This window comes from Cervus elaphus, chromosome 25 (genome assembly GCF_910594005.1).
Source record: "Cervus elaphus chromosome 25, mCerEla1.1, whole genome shotgun sequence".
In the NCBI taxonomy this organism is placed as follows: domain Eukaryota; kingdom Metazoa; phylum Chordata; class Mammalia; order Artiodactyla; family Cervidae; genus Cervus; species Cervus elaphus.
Genome location: NC_057839.1, coordinates 41,436,224 through 41,450,679, shown reverse-complemented (window position 1 = coordinate 41,450,679; position 14,456 = coordinate 41,436,224). Strand labels below are relative to the sequence as shown.

At 43.6% G+C, this 14,456-nt stretch overlaps 1 protein-coding gene across 12 annotated transcripts in view; it reads left to right on the top strand.

The window, feature by feature from the left end:
* RAI14 (retinoic acid induced 14) overlaps nt 1–14,456 on the top strand; it is a 160,910-nt gene that overhangs the window by 23,274 nt on the left and 123,180 nt on the right. For all 12 annotated transcript variants that reach the window (XM_043887396.1, XM_043887393.1, XM_043887402.1 and 9 more), the window contains exon 2: nt 5,520–5,602. In XM_043887396.1, the coding sequence (XP_043743331.1) occupies nt 5,567–5,602 (36 nt within the window). In that variant the 5' untranslated portion in view covers nt 5,520–5,566. The remainder of the gene's footprint in view (nt 1–5,519; nt 5,603–14,456) is intronic.

Here is a 14,456-nt window from a genome sequence, read left to right as displayed (position 1 = left end):
CTTATATCCAGGGTCTAAAAGGGTCAGGGAATGGAGACTGGGGGAGAGCCTCTCTTCAGAGAGAAGTTTGCATCAGCTCCCACCACGCCTGCTCAGCCTCCCGAGAGAAGCTTCAAGGACTGCCGGCAGAATCTGGACGGGCGTTTGACCCTCACTTCACCTGGGATGGCTGTGCCCCGTCTAAGAAAGACCCGATGAGGAGCCCTCTTCTCGTCAGCCTGCCCATATCCTGAGTTTCCTTTTAGAGACACTCAGACCCCTATCTCTGTGGTGAAGACTTCTCTGATTTTTCCTGGCCCTCAGAGATTTCCATCCAGGAGGCAGAGTCTTAAAGCAGCTTCTGCCCCCAGCGGCAGTTTAGATGGCAGGACAGGCCATCGTCAGGGACTTCTTTATCCGGGGGGACCTTTGACAGCATGTATTTGTTCTGCCGCCTTGAGTGTTGATGCAGCTTTGGGTTAAAATTCCATTTTTTGGAGAGAGATGATTGCAGAAGCAGGTACTCAAGGGAGAAGAGGTAGATGCTGAGCAAGAGAGAAGTATTTTAATCTCAGTGTCTTGCATTTGTTCAGGGTCATCGCCAGTGCTTTGGATTTTAAGTCTCATGTACTTTTTACTTGGAAGAAAAATTCTCAAAGCCAGTCTGGGGGTGCATGTTTAGTGTTCTGGTGTTGCTGAAGATTCCGAGGAAGTATCTCACATTCCATGACGGAGGAATTAGTTAGAGCAAGGACATTGTTATTCACTCAGGTCCTCTGGTGCTATGATGACTCAGAGGGAACTATTTTAAACCACTGCCCTTGAATCCTGGTGTATGGCATCTTGGATGCTAATATATCCCCGTGATTCAGGAAAAGATACATGTGTGTATAGCTGCCATTTGCCTTTGTGAGTTATTGTTTCTTAGTGGCCATGGTAACCAGCTAGTTTCTCTCTTAGCTTTTAATGTAGAATGCCCCCCTCTCATCCACCCAGAATATTTTGAAAGATTCAGTCAATGTTCAGAAATACTGATCTATCATATCTACTTATGCAGTGTCTCTAAATTAGTTTTAATGAAAGTGTCAATTATAGGTATGATTAGGTGGTATGATAGGTATAGAACAGTGGTTCCCAATCTCATTGAGCATCCAAGTCACCTTGTGAGTTAAAAAAAAAAAAATTACAAGAGACTTCCTTTGCAGTCCAGTGGTTAAGACTCTGCACTTCTAGTGCAGGTGTGAGTTCAATCCCTGGTCAGGGAACTAAGATCCCACATGCTGTGGGCCATGACCAAAAAACAAACAAACAAAAAAACCCAATTCTGAGCCTCACTTTTGATTACAGAATCTAAATACCTGGCTGGGGGCTCCAAGGGTGCCCTTACGTGCTGACATAATTGTCAGCATTGTCTTACGGAATAACCTTTGGGTCACATGTAGGAGTGGAAGTGGGGGTGAGTGGGAGAAGGAGTGGTTTGGTGATAGAAGAGAGGAACTTTTTTCCTCTCTTTTCCTCATGATTACATTTCAGTTGGAGGTGGCTTGTGGTAGAGAAATAGCTAAGGAGAATTTAGGAGCAAGGAACCTTTTAGCACTAAGGGCATTGCTTATTAACCTTTGTTCCTTCAAAATTCATTTTCAACTAATCCAGAGGTTCTCAACCTGAAATTTTCCTAGCTCTACAGATTGGAGAAGGTAATGAAGATTATTAAACTATTTAAAAAAAATAACAGCTAAAGAATTAACATCTTTGTGGAGATAAGTCACATCCTATTCAATTTACCCATTTTAATGGTACAGTCGATCGGTTTTTGGTGTGTTCACAGGTTGTACAGCCATCATGGTAATAAATGTAGAATGTTTTCATCACCCCAAAAGGAAAATTCTATATCTGTTATGTCATTTTTAATACTCAAAGAAGTCTAACTTGTTAGTTCACAGCATAGCTCTATAGGCTAACATCAAGGCTTTTTGATTCAGGCTAGAAATTCTATTCGATAAGGGTAGTTCATGTTCAGCTTTGGTTGAGAGTTGCATTATTTTAAAGGGAAAATGGATTAACAAACCCTGTTTGTTAGATCTAGTCTTTCAGATGAGAGGGTCACCGTCTGTACCTCCCTGCCCTATTCCATCCTCACTGATGGAGTGACATCGCATGGTAACTGGCAACGAAGCAATGCTTGTTAACTTATTTTGGGTTGAGCATGGAGTAAACTGACCAACATTTTTGCTCAGTGGGTAGACAGGCTTTGAGAGGATTTAATTCAAATACCTTTTCCTGTGTATGTGGAACATGCCCTTCTCTTTTTGAACCATCCAGATTAGACTCCCATGCAGCTAATTCAGCTTTATCGCAGCTCTTTTGACCTAAGCACCTTAAGTTACTTTTCCAAGGACTGCTGTTAGTGTGGCTTCACTAAGTTGATAGATGTCACTTTATCCAGTCTGGGCTTTGGAAGTTTGAATCTGGGAATTGGAGCCGAAAGATTCCAGCTGAGCCAAGGAAGGCAAGTCACGATTGACTCGTGGGTCCTTTTGGGGAAGAGGGGGTACTGAGGCAAAGGGAGCCCAGGTGACTTCCCACAAGTCCTGACTTCCAGGATTAGGTCCTGGAGTTAGGTCCTTTTACCAATTCCCGGAAAGCAATGATTTGTTACTAACTTTAATTATCCCCAGCTACAGTTCTTGTTTCTAGTTACTGTTTTGTGGGTTTCTAAACCTTTTTACCCTTGACCCCTATGTCTGTCATCCCAGAGTTATACCCTTGGACCACCCAGCTCTCAAACGCCCAGAGCTTCCAGAAAAACATTCATTTTCACAGCTAATACCTCCCCCTGGGAGTTTTTGGAATTACTTGCTTTATTTACTTAATCTTCTTTAAATGAGCCTTTGCATACTTCTCACTACCATGCTGAGGGGTGGGGGGGAGACAAAGACAAACACACCAAACTACTAGCACCCACACCCATGCAACACGCTCCCCCACCTCCGGCCCTAGGCACCCCATGACCTCAGACAAAAATCTGACCCAACTTTGGCTGAGACATTGTGTTCTTGCCTGAAAGAATGCTTTGGGTGGTTCCACCTTGGTGGGTTACACAGTTTGTGGGTTATCCAAGGCTGGGTTTCTGTTTGCTTCTTTTCCTGGTGCATGGATTTGTCCTGTTATCTTGGTTATTAGCACTTCAGCTGGAGGGTGGAAGGAATTGAACTTCAAGGGTAATTTCCATCTTCTAGCTGCATTTGGTGGAGAACCGTGAGCCGGTGTCAGGTTGGGAACATCTGCTTATCAGGGTTTCTACTTGGATTCATCAAAAGATGGTTGCTCTGACATGATGAAGGGCTGTTTCATAAACCAGCACAGCTTTGATAAAGATATTTCCAGTTCCACATACCTCATTTCTGACTTCTCAAACTTGTATGCCAGAGTCAACCAAGCAGATTCCTTGGTCCTGCCCTTGAGATTCAATTTCCAGGGAATTTTGCATTCAGCAAACTGTCCCCAGATTCTTCTGATTCAGATTAAGTTGGGGGGCCGCCCAGAAGCACTGTCCTCAGAGTTTATACTTTGCCGTTCAGGTACCAGCCCAGCCTTCTCTGTGGTTAAGTACATGGCAATTAACAAGGTGTAATTACAGTGTGTGCAGTTTCCAAGGCAACAGACATTCTGTCACTCCTGCTGAGGCTGGGAAGATTGAAAGGGACCACAGGGAGGCCACAGGAATGGTGTGGCCTCCAGATTAATGTCATTGAGGTGCTTTGTGACCCATCCAAAGGTCCTTGCTTAAGGGCAGCAGCAATAATGAAAGTCAAAAATTAGCAAATTAGAAGCCAGGGAGCCACTAGACCACTTCTGGAGGTGGCAACAAAGACCTCAAGAGAAATGGTCCAGCCATTCAGTTGCCTGCATTTCCTACCCTGCCCCCCACCATGCCATCTGTTTCCTCAGATCAGTTTAGTCCAGAATAAAGATGGTGGACGAATATGATGACCTTGAAAGGCTTTTGAAAGGTAATGATCAACTGTGGTCAACACCTGACCATCGTTCCTTAGTCCTCGAATAGACGGGCCTCTGTATGTTCCCCTGTTCTCACTTTGTAAGCTGAGGCTTGACGTTACATTTCTTGAGCACTTTCCAGGTGATAAGAACTTGTACGTAGATTTTTTCTGTCATTTTTGACCTAAACATACACTTTCCAGGTTTCAGGATGGAAGAGATCAAGTTCATGCCATGTTTTAGCCCAGGAGTTTACTTTCAGGTTTTAGTTTTAAAGCTGTAGGGCAGTGGAAAAGGCATTCACCCATTAGTCCAACTTTGGTTCTGAATTTTTTCATACAGAGGTGTGGGGAATGCAAACAGGTTTCTTCACTCTGAGATTCCATCTCTTCCTCTGGAGAATGAGGGGCTCCGACTAGATCTATAGTCTTACCTTTTGAAGGGTGACAATGCCTTTGCAGAATCTGATGAAAATAGGAACTTTCTTCCCAGAAAAAAGTACAGGGACTTTGCTGGTGGTCCAGTGATGAAGACTCTGCAATCCCAATGCAGGGGGCCTGAGTTCGATCCCCTAGTCAGGGAACTAGATCCTGCAGGATTCATCTAAGACCTGCCACAGCCAAAAAAAAAAAAAAAAAAAAAGTACAGATATACTGTCATTCCAAAATTTACCTTCATTTTCTAAAGGCACCACAGATCCCTCCTAAATGAGGTGGTTTCTTAAGACTTTTCCAGCTCCGGATTGGAATCACTGGGTCCCACGAGGACCTGGGGAGAGTCTTTCACTGTTTTGAGTAGCTTCCTGAGGAATGAGGTATTTGATGAGGGAGGTTTTGTTGTTTCTCGCATTTTCCCCTCATTGCCCTGTGCATCTACGAGGGGGAAAAAAAACACACTGAGAAAAATAAATAGGGAATGAATGGCATCTGGAATGTGAGCTGTGCTTCAGTATGCTTCACTCCTGTGGCCCTTTCAGAGGAGGTGGAGGCTGTAACTGTACCGTGAAGGGAATGGAGAGGAGGGAGTTAGGCACTGAATTTTGTGCAGTGACAGGCCAGCCTTTACTTAAGCTTGTTCTTCTTTGAATGAGGAGTTGGAAGAAAATGAAAAGTTTCAGTTAACTTGAAAATGTTGGACGCTTCAAAGGAGTATCACAAATGGGAAGAACATAACATTCTGTACCGCTTCCCAACCCTTAACCCTGACCACCTTCCTAACTTAAACCCAGATGCTTACCCGTGGCCCAAAGTCCTAGTCCAGCTGGGAGGGAGTCACTGTAGTGTTTGTTTGGAAACCTTGAAGTGTGTATGTGAGTTGCTCAGTCATGTCTGATTGTTTGCGACCCCATGGACTGTAGTCCACCAGGCTCCTCTGTCCATGGGATTCTCCAGGCTAGAATACTGGAGTGAGTTGCCATTCCCTTCTCTGTGGGATCTTTCCAACTGAGCGATCGAACCTGGGTCCCCTGCATTATAGGTGGATTCTTTACCATCTGAGCCAGGAGACCTTGATCCTTAATTTTTTTTTTTCTCTCTGGCTAGGTGCTGAAGGTGTCCTCTAGAGCTGTGGAAGGCTGAATGGACTAAACATGAAGAGCTTGAAGGCCAAGTTCAGGAAGAGTGATGTAAGTACTTGTGACTCACGTCTGGCTGCAGAAACACCCTCCCTTGGACCTTGATAAGGTGCTGGGTTAATCAACTACAGAAGTCAGAAGTGCTCTGGGGCACAGCTCAGCATGGCTTTTGTGAATGACGTGTTCTTGCTGTTTGTGTATATAGCTTCTAAAAATGACTTTTTTTTTTTTTTAATTCTGATGTCTGTGCCTTGTAGAGAAAGGAACAGTTAAATTAAACATCTTAACAAAAAGAGTCAAATACCTCAGCATTTCTAAATCCCTCCAAATCTGACTCAGAATGTCATTTTTAGAGAGTGGTTTTAAGGAATTATGTGTTAGCGTGGTTCATCTTGGGTGTTTAGGAAACTTAAATTCTGTTAAGGCTTTTGTGGTAAAATCTATTGCCGCCTGCACCTTTATTCCCCCTTAATTCCTGGGGTTCTTCCTCACTTCTTATTCATCATACAAGCCTTTGGATTGGAGGAACCAATGATGATGCCTGAATTATGAGACAAAGTCTCTCAGAGGAGAAAATGGAGAAAAAGAACACAGCAGTGGGATTATATGGGATGCTGTTGTAACAGAAGGTCAGCTCATAAACCCTGCTGAGGCTCCAGTCTTGTGCTAGCTGCTCCAGATACTTGGAGCAGAGTGGTTGAAGGGGAGAAATACATGGAAGGATGTTTGATGGATGTCAGCGATGTCACCCTCCTAATGGGCTTGCTTGGCTGTCATTTAACATGGGGTAATTAAAAGTAAACCTGGATTTTATTGCTTTGCTGTGAATTATATGACAGCTTGGCACAACCACATTTTTGCATGTCTTACAGCTAACACGTCACACATGCACATATACACGCAAACACACATACCTCCTCTTGGCTGAAGCTTATCTCCTGAGGCTACATCATGACATGTAACTTACTGCCCTGATAAGGCCCAGACTGGAGGAGGTGCTTGTGGAATGATTGCAGAATCTTGTTATGCTGAAAGGAAGTTTGAGCTCTAAGGAGAAAGGGTTTTTAGGAAAAAGCGGACATCGCCTCCTCATTCTTCAGGTAAGTTAACTAAGACTCAGAGAATGTGACTTGGCCGAAGTTGTCCAGGTAACCTTTGGCCGGAGTAACAACGTTGGTCATCTGACTTCGTTGACCTCTTGCCCTGCCACTCTGCTAAGAAAACTTCCTTCAATCTTCTCATTTGTTGGCTAAGTGATGCGACAGTCTCTAGATCTCATTGGACTTTCAGTTAATAAGGAAAAGGCAGTTAAATGGAAAATGTTGTCCAGCCAGGCCGATTCGGGTTTGTAACTTGTGTGACCAGGTTCACAAATACCTCTTCCATTCCATTGGGCAGCTTCCATTTGTACAAGCTGAAATTGTTTTAGCAAAATTTAATCAGTCTAGACTTCCATGATATATGAACAGGGGCAAGGGGGGAAATAATAGGAGCATACACTTTAGGTTTATAAACTGGTGGCTGTAGGGAGGGTATTGCTGGAATCTAGTTTTTAAATAAAAACTGAAATATTTCCATGATTTAGGGGGAAAAAGTCACAGTAATAACACTATTAAAAGCTTCTGGAATTTGGCAGTTGAAAAGCTATGATTTTGGCAGTTAGCGCAAAGGGAAGAAATGTTAGAAGAGCAAGCTTGGGAGAGGAGAGCAAAAGAAATTGGTATTATGGGGCCAGATGGTATCAGATGGCTCCCCAGTTTCACCCCAAATTGCTTCCCAAAGCATCATCCCTCCACTGCAAGATGGAGGGAATGAAAGCAGAAAAGAAAAACGTTTCAAACCCCAGCTTGTTAATCAGCGGTAGGTTAGTAAGAGCTAACCATTATGAAATATTTACTTTGTGTTAAGTGCTGTGCCAAGCTCATTATGTGAACTTTGTTTAATCTTGCTGCAACCCTTATGGGGTAGGTATTATTGGCAGGCTCATTTTCCAGATGAAGAAACTGAGACCCAAGGAGCTCCAGTCCCTTGCCTGGGCCTGAGTTCTTCTAGCTCAAAGTTGTATAGTCAGTGTTTGTGCCCAAGTAGCCTGATTCCAGACCTCAGGTTTTCCAAAAGAGGAAATGTGGATGCAGGTCTGATTTTATGAGACGGCAGTCCGGGCAGTAGCTTGGGAAAGCGACTTCGGACCTGGGTCTGTGGCCTTGGGCAAGTCTATTCCCTGTCCTGAACCCCCAGGCTCCTCAGCTGAAAACTGAAGATCGTGTTACCTCATGAAGTTGTGAAGGTTAAGTGTTCTCACACCTGTAAGGCACACATTTTAGGCCTGGCATTCTGGAGATGCTTGGTACATCTTTCTACCTCTTTCTTAATCACAGACACCCATGCTGGAGTTGAGAGGACTTCAGCTGTATGGTTGGCAGGTAGGTTCAGACTCACCACAAGCTTTACTTGGGAAGGTGACTACCTCCTGCTCGGGCATTGTAAGTGGTCTTCAGAGCACAGACCTGGGTGGTGAGGGCCTTCTCTAACAACATGTATTTCTCCCTTTAAGCAGTAGATTTTAGATGAAAATGATATCGGCATGATTGTAAAACAAAAGCAGCAGCTTGTTCTCTCCTATTCTCTGTGTGACCACTGGGAATTTTTACTTATGTCTAAAATTTCAACTAGTCAAATAGGACAGACTGCAAAGTGATATTTTTGTTGGTGCAAACTTTATTTCATGTGTGACATCTTTTACTGACTCCTGAATATTTTTTAAATTGAAAATTATTATTAAAAGAAAAAAGAAGGATATTCACTACTGCTGACCTTCCTTTGAAAAGTAATTGGAGGTGAAGTGTAAATTGTCATATAAAAATGTTTTAAAAGGCAAAAAAAAAAGTGAAAGTCGCTCAGTTGTGTCCAACTCTTTGGGACCCCATGGACTATGCAGTCCATGGAATTCTCCAGGCCACAATACTGTAGTGGGTTGCCTTTCTCTTCTCCAGGGGATCTTCCCAACCCAGGTCTCCCAACCCACATTGCAGGTGGATTCTTTACCAGCTGAGCCACCAGGGAAGCCCAAGACTACTGGAGTGGGTAGCCTATCCCTTCTCCAGTGGATCTTCCCATCCCAGGAATTGAACCGGGTCTCTCGCATTGCAGACGGATTCTTTACCAACTGAGCTATCAGGAAAGTAAAAAAAAGAAAATTATTATGTAGAAATTGCTAATTGAAAGTAAAGAATGAGTCAATAATATAATTATGGTTTATTAAAAAAAAAGCAAACACAATGAGAAGTAGGCAGAAAAGTGTATGTGGTCTGGAGGGCAAAATAACCTGTAACTAAGTTGCTGTCTCTCAGGAGGGATATAGAACTGGGAGTGGGTTGGTGGGGCAGTGGCGGGGTGGGGAGGATTTTGCTTTTCACCGGGTGCTTTAGGCTTTCATTTTTTGGTATATGTGTATGCATCCCCATGTCACTTGTTACAAGAAAAACAAGTTCTAAACTGTTTACATTTGGTTCAGTGAGCCAAACTGTAATCTTCTTTACCCAAAGTGAGTGGTCTCTCTTAGGGAATAACCCTAAACCCTCACCCATCAAATTTGCCTGCTAGTCTTTGTGGGAGGCTGAAAGAAGGATAAAGAAAGGGCCCTTTGTGTTTCTGGGGGGTAGGAGGAAGAGGGACAGCATATCATGTTCATGCTCTCGTAAAGAGAAGGCAGGTGACCCGCGGGCATGATCACATTTCAGCCAGCCCGTGTCTGGGAGGTCTGCAGCCAAACGAGTTTGTGACCATTGAGGGCAAAACCCAGGAGTGAGAAAGGATAAGCATGGCCCAGAAGAGCCCCCGTGGACGCCTTTAAGGTCATTGTGCTGCACTAGGACCATGAGGCAGACAGATTTCTTCCAAGCATCCTTTCCAGAATGCTTGACTTAGGCGGCTGAGTTTCTGTGCATGACCTAGGGGGAGGACCTAGCCTGTTTCTTTGGGCTGTGGTTAGATACCGTCCTTGTCTAGTGGCTTCCATCCCTAAACTTAATAGGGAGCCTGCAGGTAACCCACAGAGGCCAAAGAAAGTCATGGAGCTTAACAGATGTTCCCCCTAATGTGGGTGACATTTTCCGATTCCTGTTTCTAACTTGATTTGGTCATCTTTGAACTGGGGTTAGGTACTGGAAGGGATACTGGAGAAATATGCGGGATGCTGGTTGTCTTGAAGAAACTAAAAAACCCACATCAGAGGAGAAAAACTACACACAGGCAATAACTAAGACAGAATGCAAATCCTATAGAATATAGATATTAATAGGCTATCCAGGATGATATAACCAGTTGTTAAATTAGGAGACCTGAATCATAAATGCTATAGATTTTCAGAGAGGAGTGAATCTCTGAAAATGGGAAAATTGGTAGGAGGTTTATGGATCTGAAGCTTCTTCTAGGCCTCAGGGAGGCATAGGATTGGAAGGCTGGTTAGGAGAGGAGGAGAGGGTAATGATGGCGAGCAAGTTGTGAGGCACAGTGGGTAGACTCACTTTCCAAAAATAGCCCTTGACCCACAACAGTGACACTTAAGGAGCCCAAGAGAATGCCCATGGCATGGCTCTGAGTCTTTTCATAAGAACACTGTAAACTTTTCATTCTAGTCTAAAAAATGGATGTACTTGACTTTTTATGCTTATAAAGTAAGTACAGGGTTCTAAATCATCATTATTTATTTCTTTTATGACTAGTTTGAAAGTAGCTTCTTTACCTCTTTAAATATTTGCAGCAACCAGTACGTGGTTCCACTTGGAAAAATGAGCTGTCATCATGAGAAATGAAGCCAAGAAGGTTGGGATTTCCCTTTGCTAATAAAATGCTCAGGCTTCTGGAATTTCTTTGTAAATGCCAATTTTTAGTGCCTTGAGTGAAATGGGTGGAGGTTGAGGGATTCGAAAAAAGGGTTGAAAGATCTTTGTAACAAATCTTGAGAACTGCCTCTCCAACATGATCGAGGCCTTCAGAGTTTACTTTGTGGGTGTGTGTTTAATTTTATGAAAGATTTGTTCCCAATTATGTTTTCCACTGTAACAGGGAAGCAGTGGACATTCCATTTAGGGGGGGAAAAAAAGGCATCCAGTTTGAAATGGCTGTGTCCATGAGAGATTAAATTAATGGTATTTCTTTATGGAGCAGCTACTAATGATGGCAGCTTTCAGCCAAAGAATGCACACACCCCATGAATCTTGAGGAACCAGACACATCCTGCTTAGACAGGAGTTTGAATTTGTTGCCTGTTGAGAGAGTGGCTCTTGTGAAGGTCGATAATCAGCATCTCTGCCAAGGTATTTTTTTCAAGTTTTTAGTTGTTTATAGTAAGTTTTTATACATGCCCATGCCTCCCTCCCCCACCTCACATGCAAAAAAAAAAAAAAAAGCTTTTAAAATCCGAGCCTCTTTTGACAGAGGAACCTTGGCTAAATCTATTGTAAAGCTTAGCCTCTTTTTTTCCCCCATAGATATAATTTAAAAATACATCAGAGGTGACCATTTGGGGAAGAGGCCTGAGTCTGTTGTAAACTTGTGCAGAGAATGTGTCACGCTACATAGTTTCCAGGTCCTGTCAGCCCATCTTAGTGAGGAATCTGCTGCTGCCTGATTTTACCTTGTATTAATTTCCTGGGGTGGGGGTGGGAAGAGTGAAAGTCTATCCCTCAGTCGCCTGAATCTTTTGCAACCCCATGGACTGCAGCCCGCCAGGCTCCTCTGTCCATGGGATTTTGCAGACAAGAATACTGGAGTGGGTTGCCATTCCCTACTCCAGGGGATCTTCTGGACCATGGGATCGAACTCCTGTCTCCAGCATTGGCAGGTGGATTCTTTACCACTGAGCCACAAGGGAAATCCATTAGTTACCTAGACTTACTGTGAACATGCTTTGAGTGGCTTATACAACAGTAGTGTATTAGCTCACAGTTCTGGTGACCAGAAGTTTGAGATCAAGGATGTGGTGGGGTTGCTTCCTCCCTCCTGAGGCCTGTGAAGGTGAATCTGATCTGTGTCTCTCTCAGCTTTGGTGGTTTGCTGACAGTTATTGAGATGCATCACCTTGATCTCTACGTTCATCTTCACATGGTGATCGCTCTGCATGTCTCTGTCTTCAAATTCTCCTTTTCATAAGAAAACCAGCCTTATTGGATTAGGGCCCACCCTAAGGACCTCGTTTTAACTTGATGACCTTTGTAAAGACCCTATCTCCAGATCAGGTCATATTCTGAGTACTTAAGACTTCAACTGATCAATTTCGTAGAGTGTGTCAGGCGTGGGGCTCACAGTTCAACCCCAAACATGCCTCCATCCTTTTCTGTCCTAGATTTTCCAAAGCCCTGGCATCCCCAGCTGAGCACGTGTGCTCATAAACTTTAGCTCCACCATTTCTTCATCTTTTGGACTATACATTTTCAGTGTCTAATAAAGTGAGGCTGGAGTATCACAGTTTTTTAATGGGTGTTGATGCCTAATTTTGTTGTTCAGTTGCTAAGTCATTTCTGACTCTTGGCGATTTCATGGACAGCATCACGCCAGGCTTCTCTGTCCTCCACTGTCTCCCAGAGTTTGCTCAAATTCATGTTTATTGAGTCAGTGATGCTATCTAACCATTTCATTCTCTGCTGCCCCCTTCTTTTGCCTTCAACCTTTCCCAGCATTAGGATCTTTTCCAGTGAGTTGACACTTCAGATCCGGTGGCCATATCTTCTGGATGGTCATATCTCTTTGCCTTCCTTACTGTCCATGGAGTTCTCTAGGCAAGAATACTGGAAGGGTTTGCCACTCCCTCCTCCAGTGGACCACGTTTTGTCAGAACTCATCACTGTGACCTGTCTGTCTTGCATGGCCCTGCAGAGCATTGCTTATAGCTTCACTGAGTTGCACAAGCCCCTTTGCCATGACAAGGCTGTGATCCATGAAGGGGCAGCGCCTAAACATAATGTTAATCACAAGGATAAACACAATTACACGAGTAAACATGTATTGATCACTGACCTACTACAAGAGAAATTAGGAGAAGAGTTCCCATTGATTGAATGCTTGCCATGTGCCAGGCACTGTACCAAAACCCTTCATGTGTAATGCTTACAAAATTGTATCCAATAAAGACCATTGCTGTAATAGCAATTTACAGAGAGAAGTTAAGGTTGAGAGAAGTTAAGTAACTTGGGTAAAGTTGCACGTTTGATAAATGGCAGAGAGATCTGAATCCCGGTTTCTCTTGATGCCAGAGCAATAGCTATGCACAGTTGTTGACACAGGTATTCCCTTTCTTAAGTTTCAAAGCTGCAGACTGCAGAAAGTGAATTTTGCTCCAATGCTCTAAGCAATAAAGACCCATGGATTGATTTTGTCATTGTCAGCGCTCTCCACCGATGGTGGCAAAGCTCGCCAATAGTGTCATTCCCCGGGCAGAGGAGGCTCTGGGTTGCTTTGTGGGAGGCAGATGCACTTGAAACTGAACTTTTGAAGCAAGAGAGGACAGATGCTGCTACTTTTTGCTCTTCCTCTGTAGTTCAGAAAACTAATTCTAATTCTAAATGGAAGCCCCATTACTGGCTAACTAGACCATAGCCTCATTCTAGTCGTTGTTCAGTCGCCCAGTCGTGTCTGACTCTTTGAGACCCCATGGACTGCAGCATGCCAGACCTGCCTGTCCTTCACCATCTCCTGAAGTTTGCCCAAGTTCATGTCCATTGCATTGGTGATGCCATCCAGCCATCTCATCCTGTGATGCCCTCTTCACTTTCTGCCCTCAATCTTTCCCAGCAACGGGGCCTTTTCCAATGGGTCAGGTGTTCACATCAGATGATCAAAATACTGGAGCTTCAGCTTCAGCATCAGTCCTTCCAATGAGCATTCAGTACTCTTAAAATTGACTGGTTTGATCTCTTTGCTGTCCAAGAGACTCTCAGGAGTCTTCTCCAGCACCATTGTTCGAAGGCATCAATTCTTTGGTGCACTGCCTTCTTTACAGTCCAGTTCTCACAACTGTACATAATCACTGTGAAAACTATAGCCTTGGCTATACAGATCCAGAAAAACATCTATTTCTGCTTTATTGACTATGCCAAAGCCTTTGACTTTGTGGATCACCACAAACTGTGGAAAATTCTTAAAGAGATGGAAATACCAGACCACCTGACCTGCCTCTTGAGAAATCTGTATGCAAGTCAAGAAGCAACAGTTAGAATTGGACCTGGAACAACAGACTGTTTCCAAATCGGGAAAGGAGTACATCAAGGCTGTATATTGTCACCCTGCTTATTTAACTTATGTGCAGAGTACATCATGAGAAACACTGGGCTGGATGAAGCACAAGCTGGAATCAAGATTGCCAGGAGAAATATCAATAACCTCAGATATGCAGATGACACCACCCTTACGGCAGAAAGCGAAGAGGAACTAAAGAGCCTCTTGATGAAAGTGAAAGAGGAGAGTGAAAAAGTTGGCTTAAAGCTCAACATTCAGAAAACTAAGATCATGGCATCTGGTCCCATCACTTCATGGCAAATAGATGGGGAAACAGTGGAAACAGTGACAGACTTTATTTTGGGGGGCTCCAAAATCAGTGCAGATAGTGATTGCAGCCATGAAATTAAAAGACTCTTACTCCTTGGAAGGAAAGTTATGACCAACCTAGACAGCATATTAAAAAGCAGAGACATTACTTTGCCAAAAAAGGTCTGTCTAGTCAGAGCTATGATTTTTCCACTAGTCATGTATGGATGTGAGAGTTGGACTGTGAAGAAAGCTGAGCGCTGAAGAATTGATGCTTTTGAACTGTGGTGTTGGAGAAGACTCTTGAGAGTCCCGTGGACTGCATGGAAATCCAACCAGTTCATCCTAAAGGAAATCAGTCCTGAATATTCATTGGAAGGAC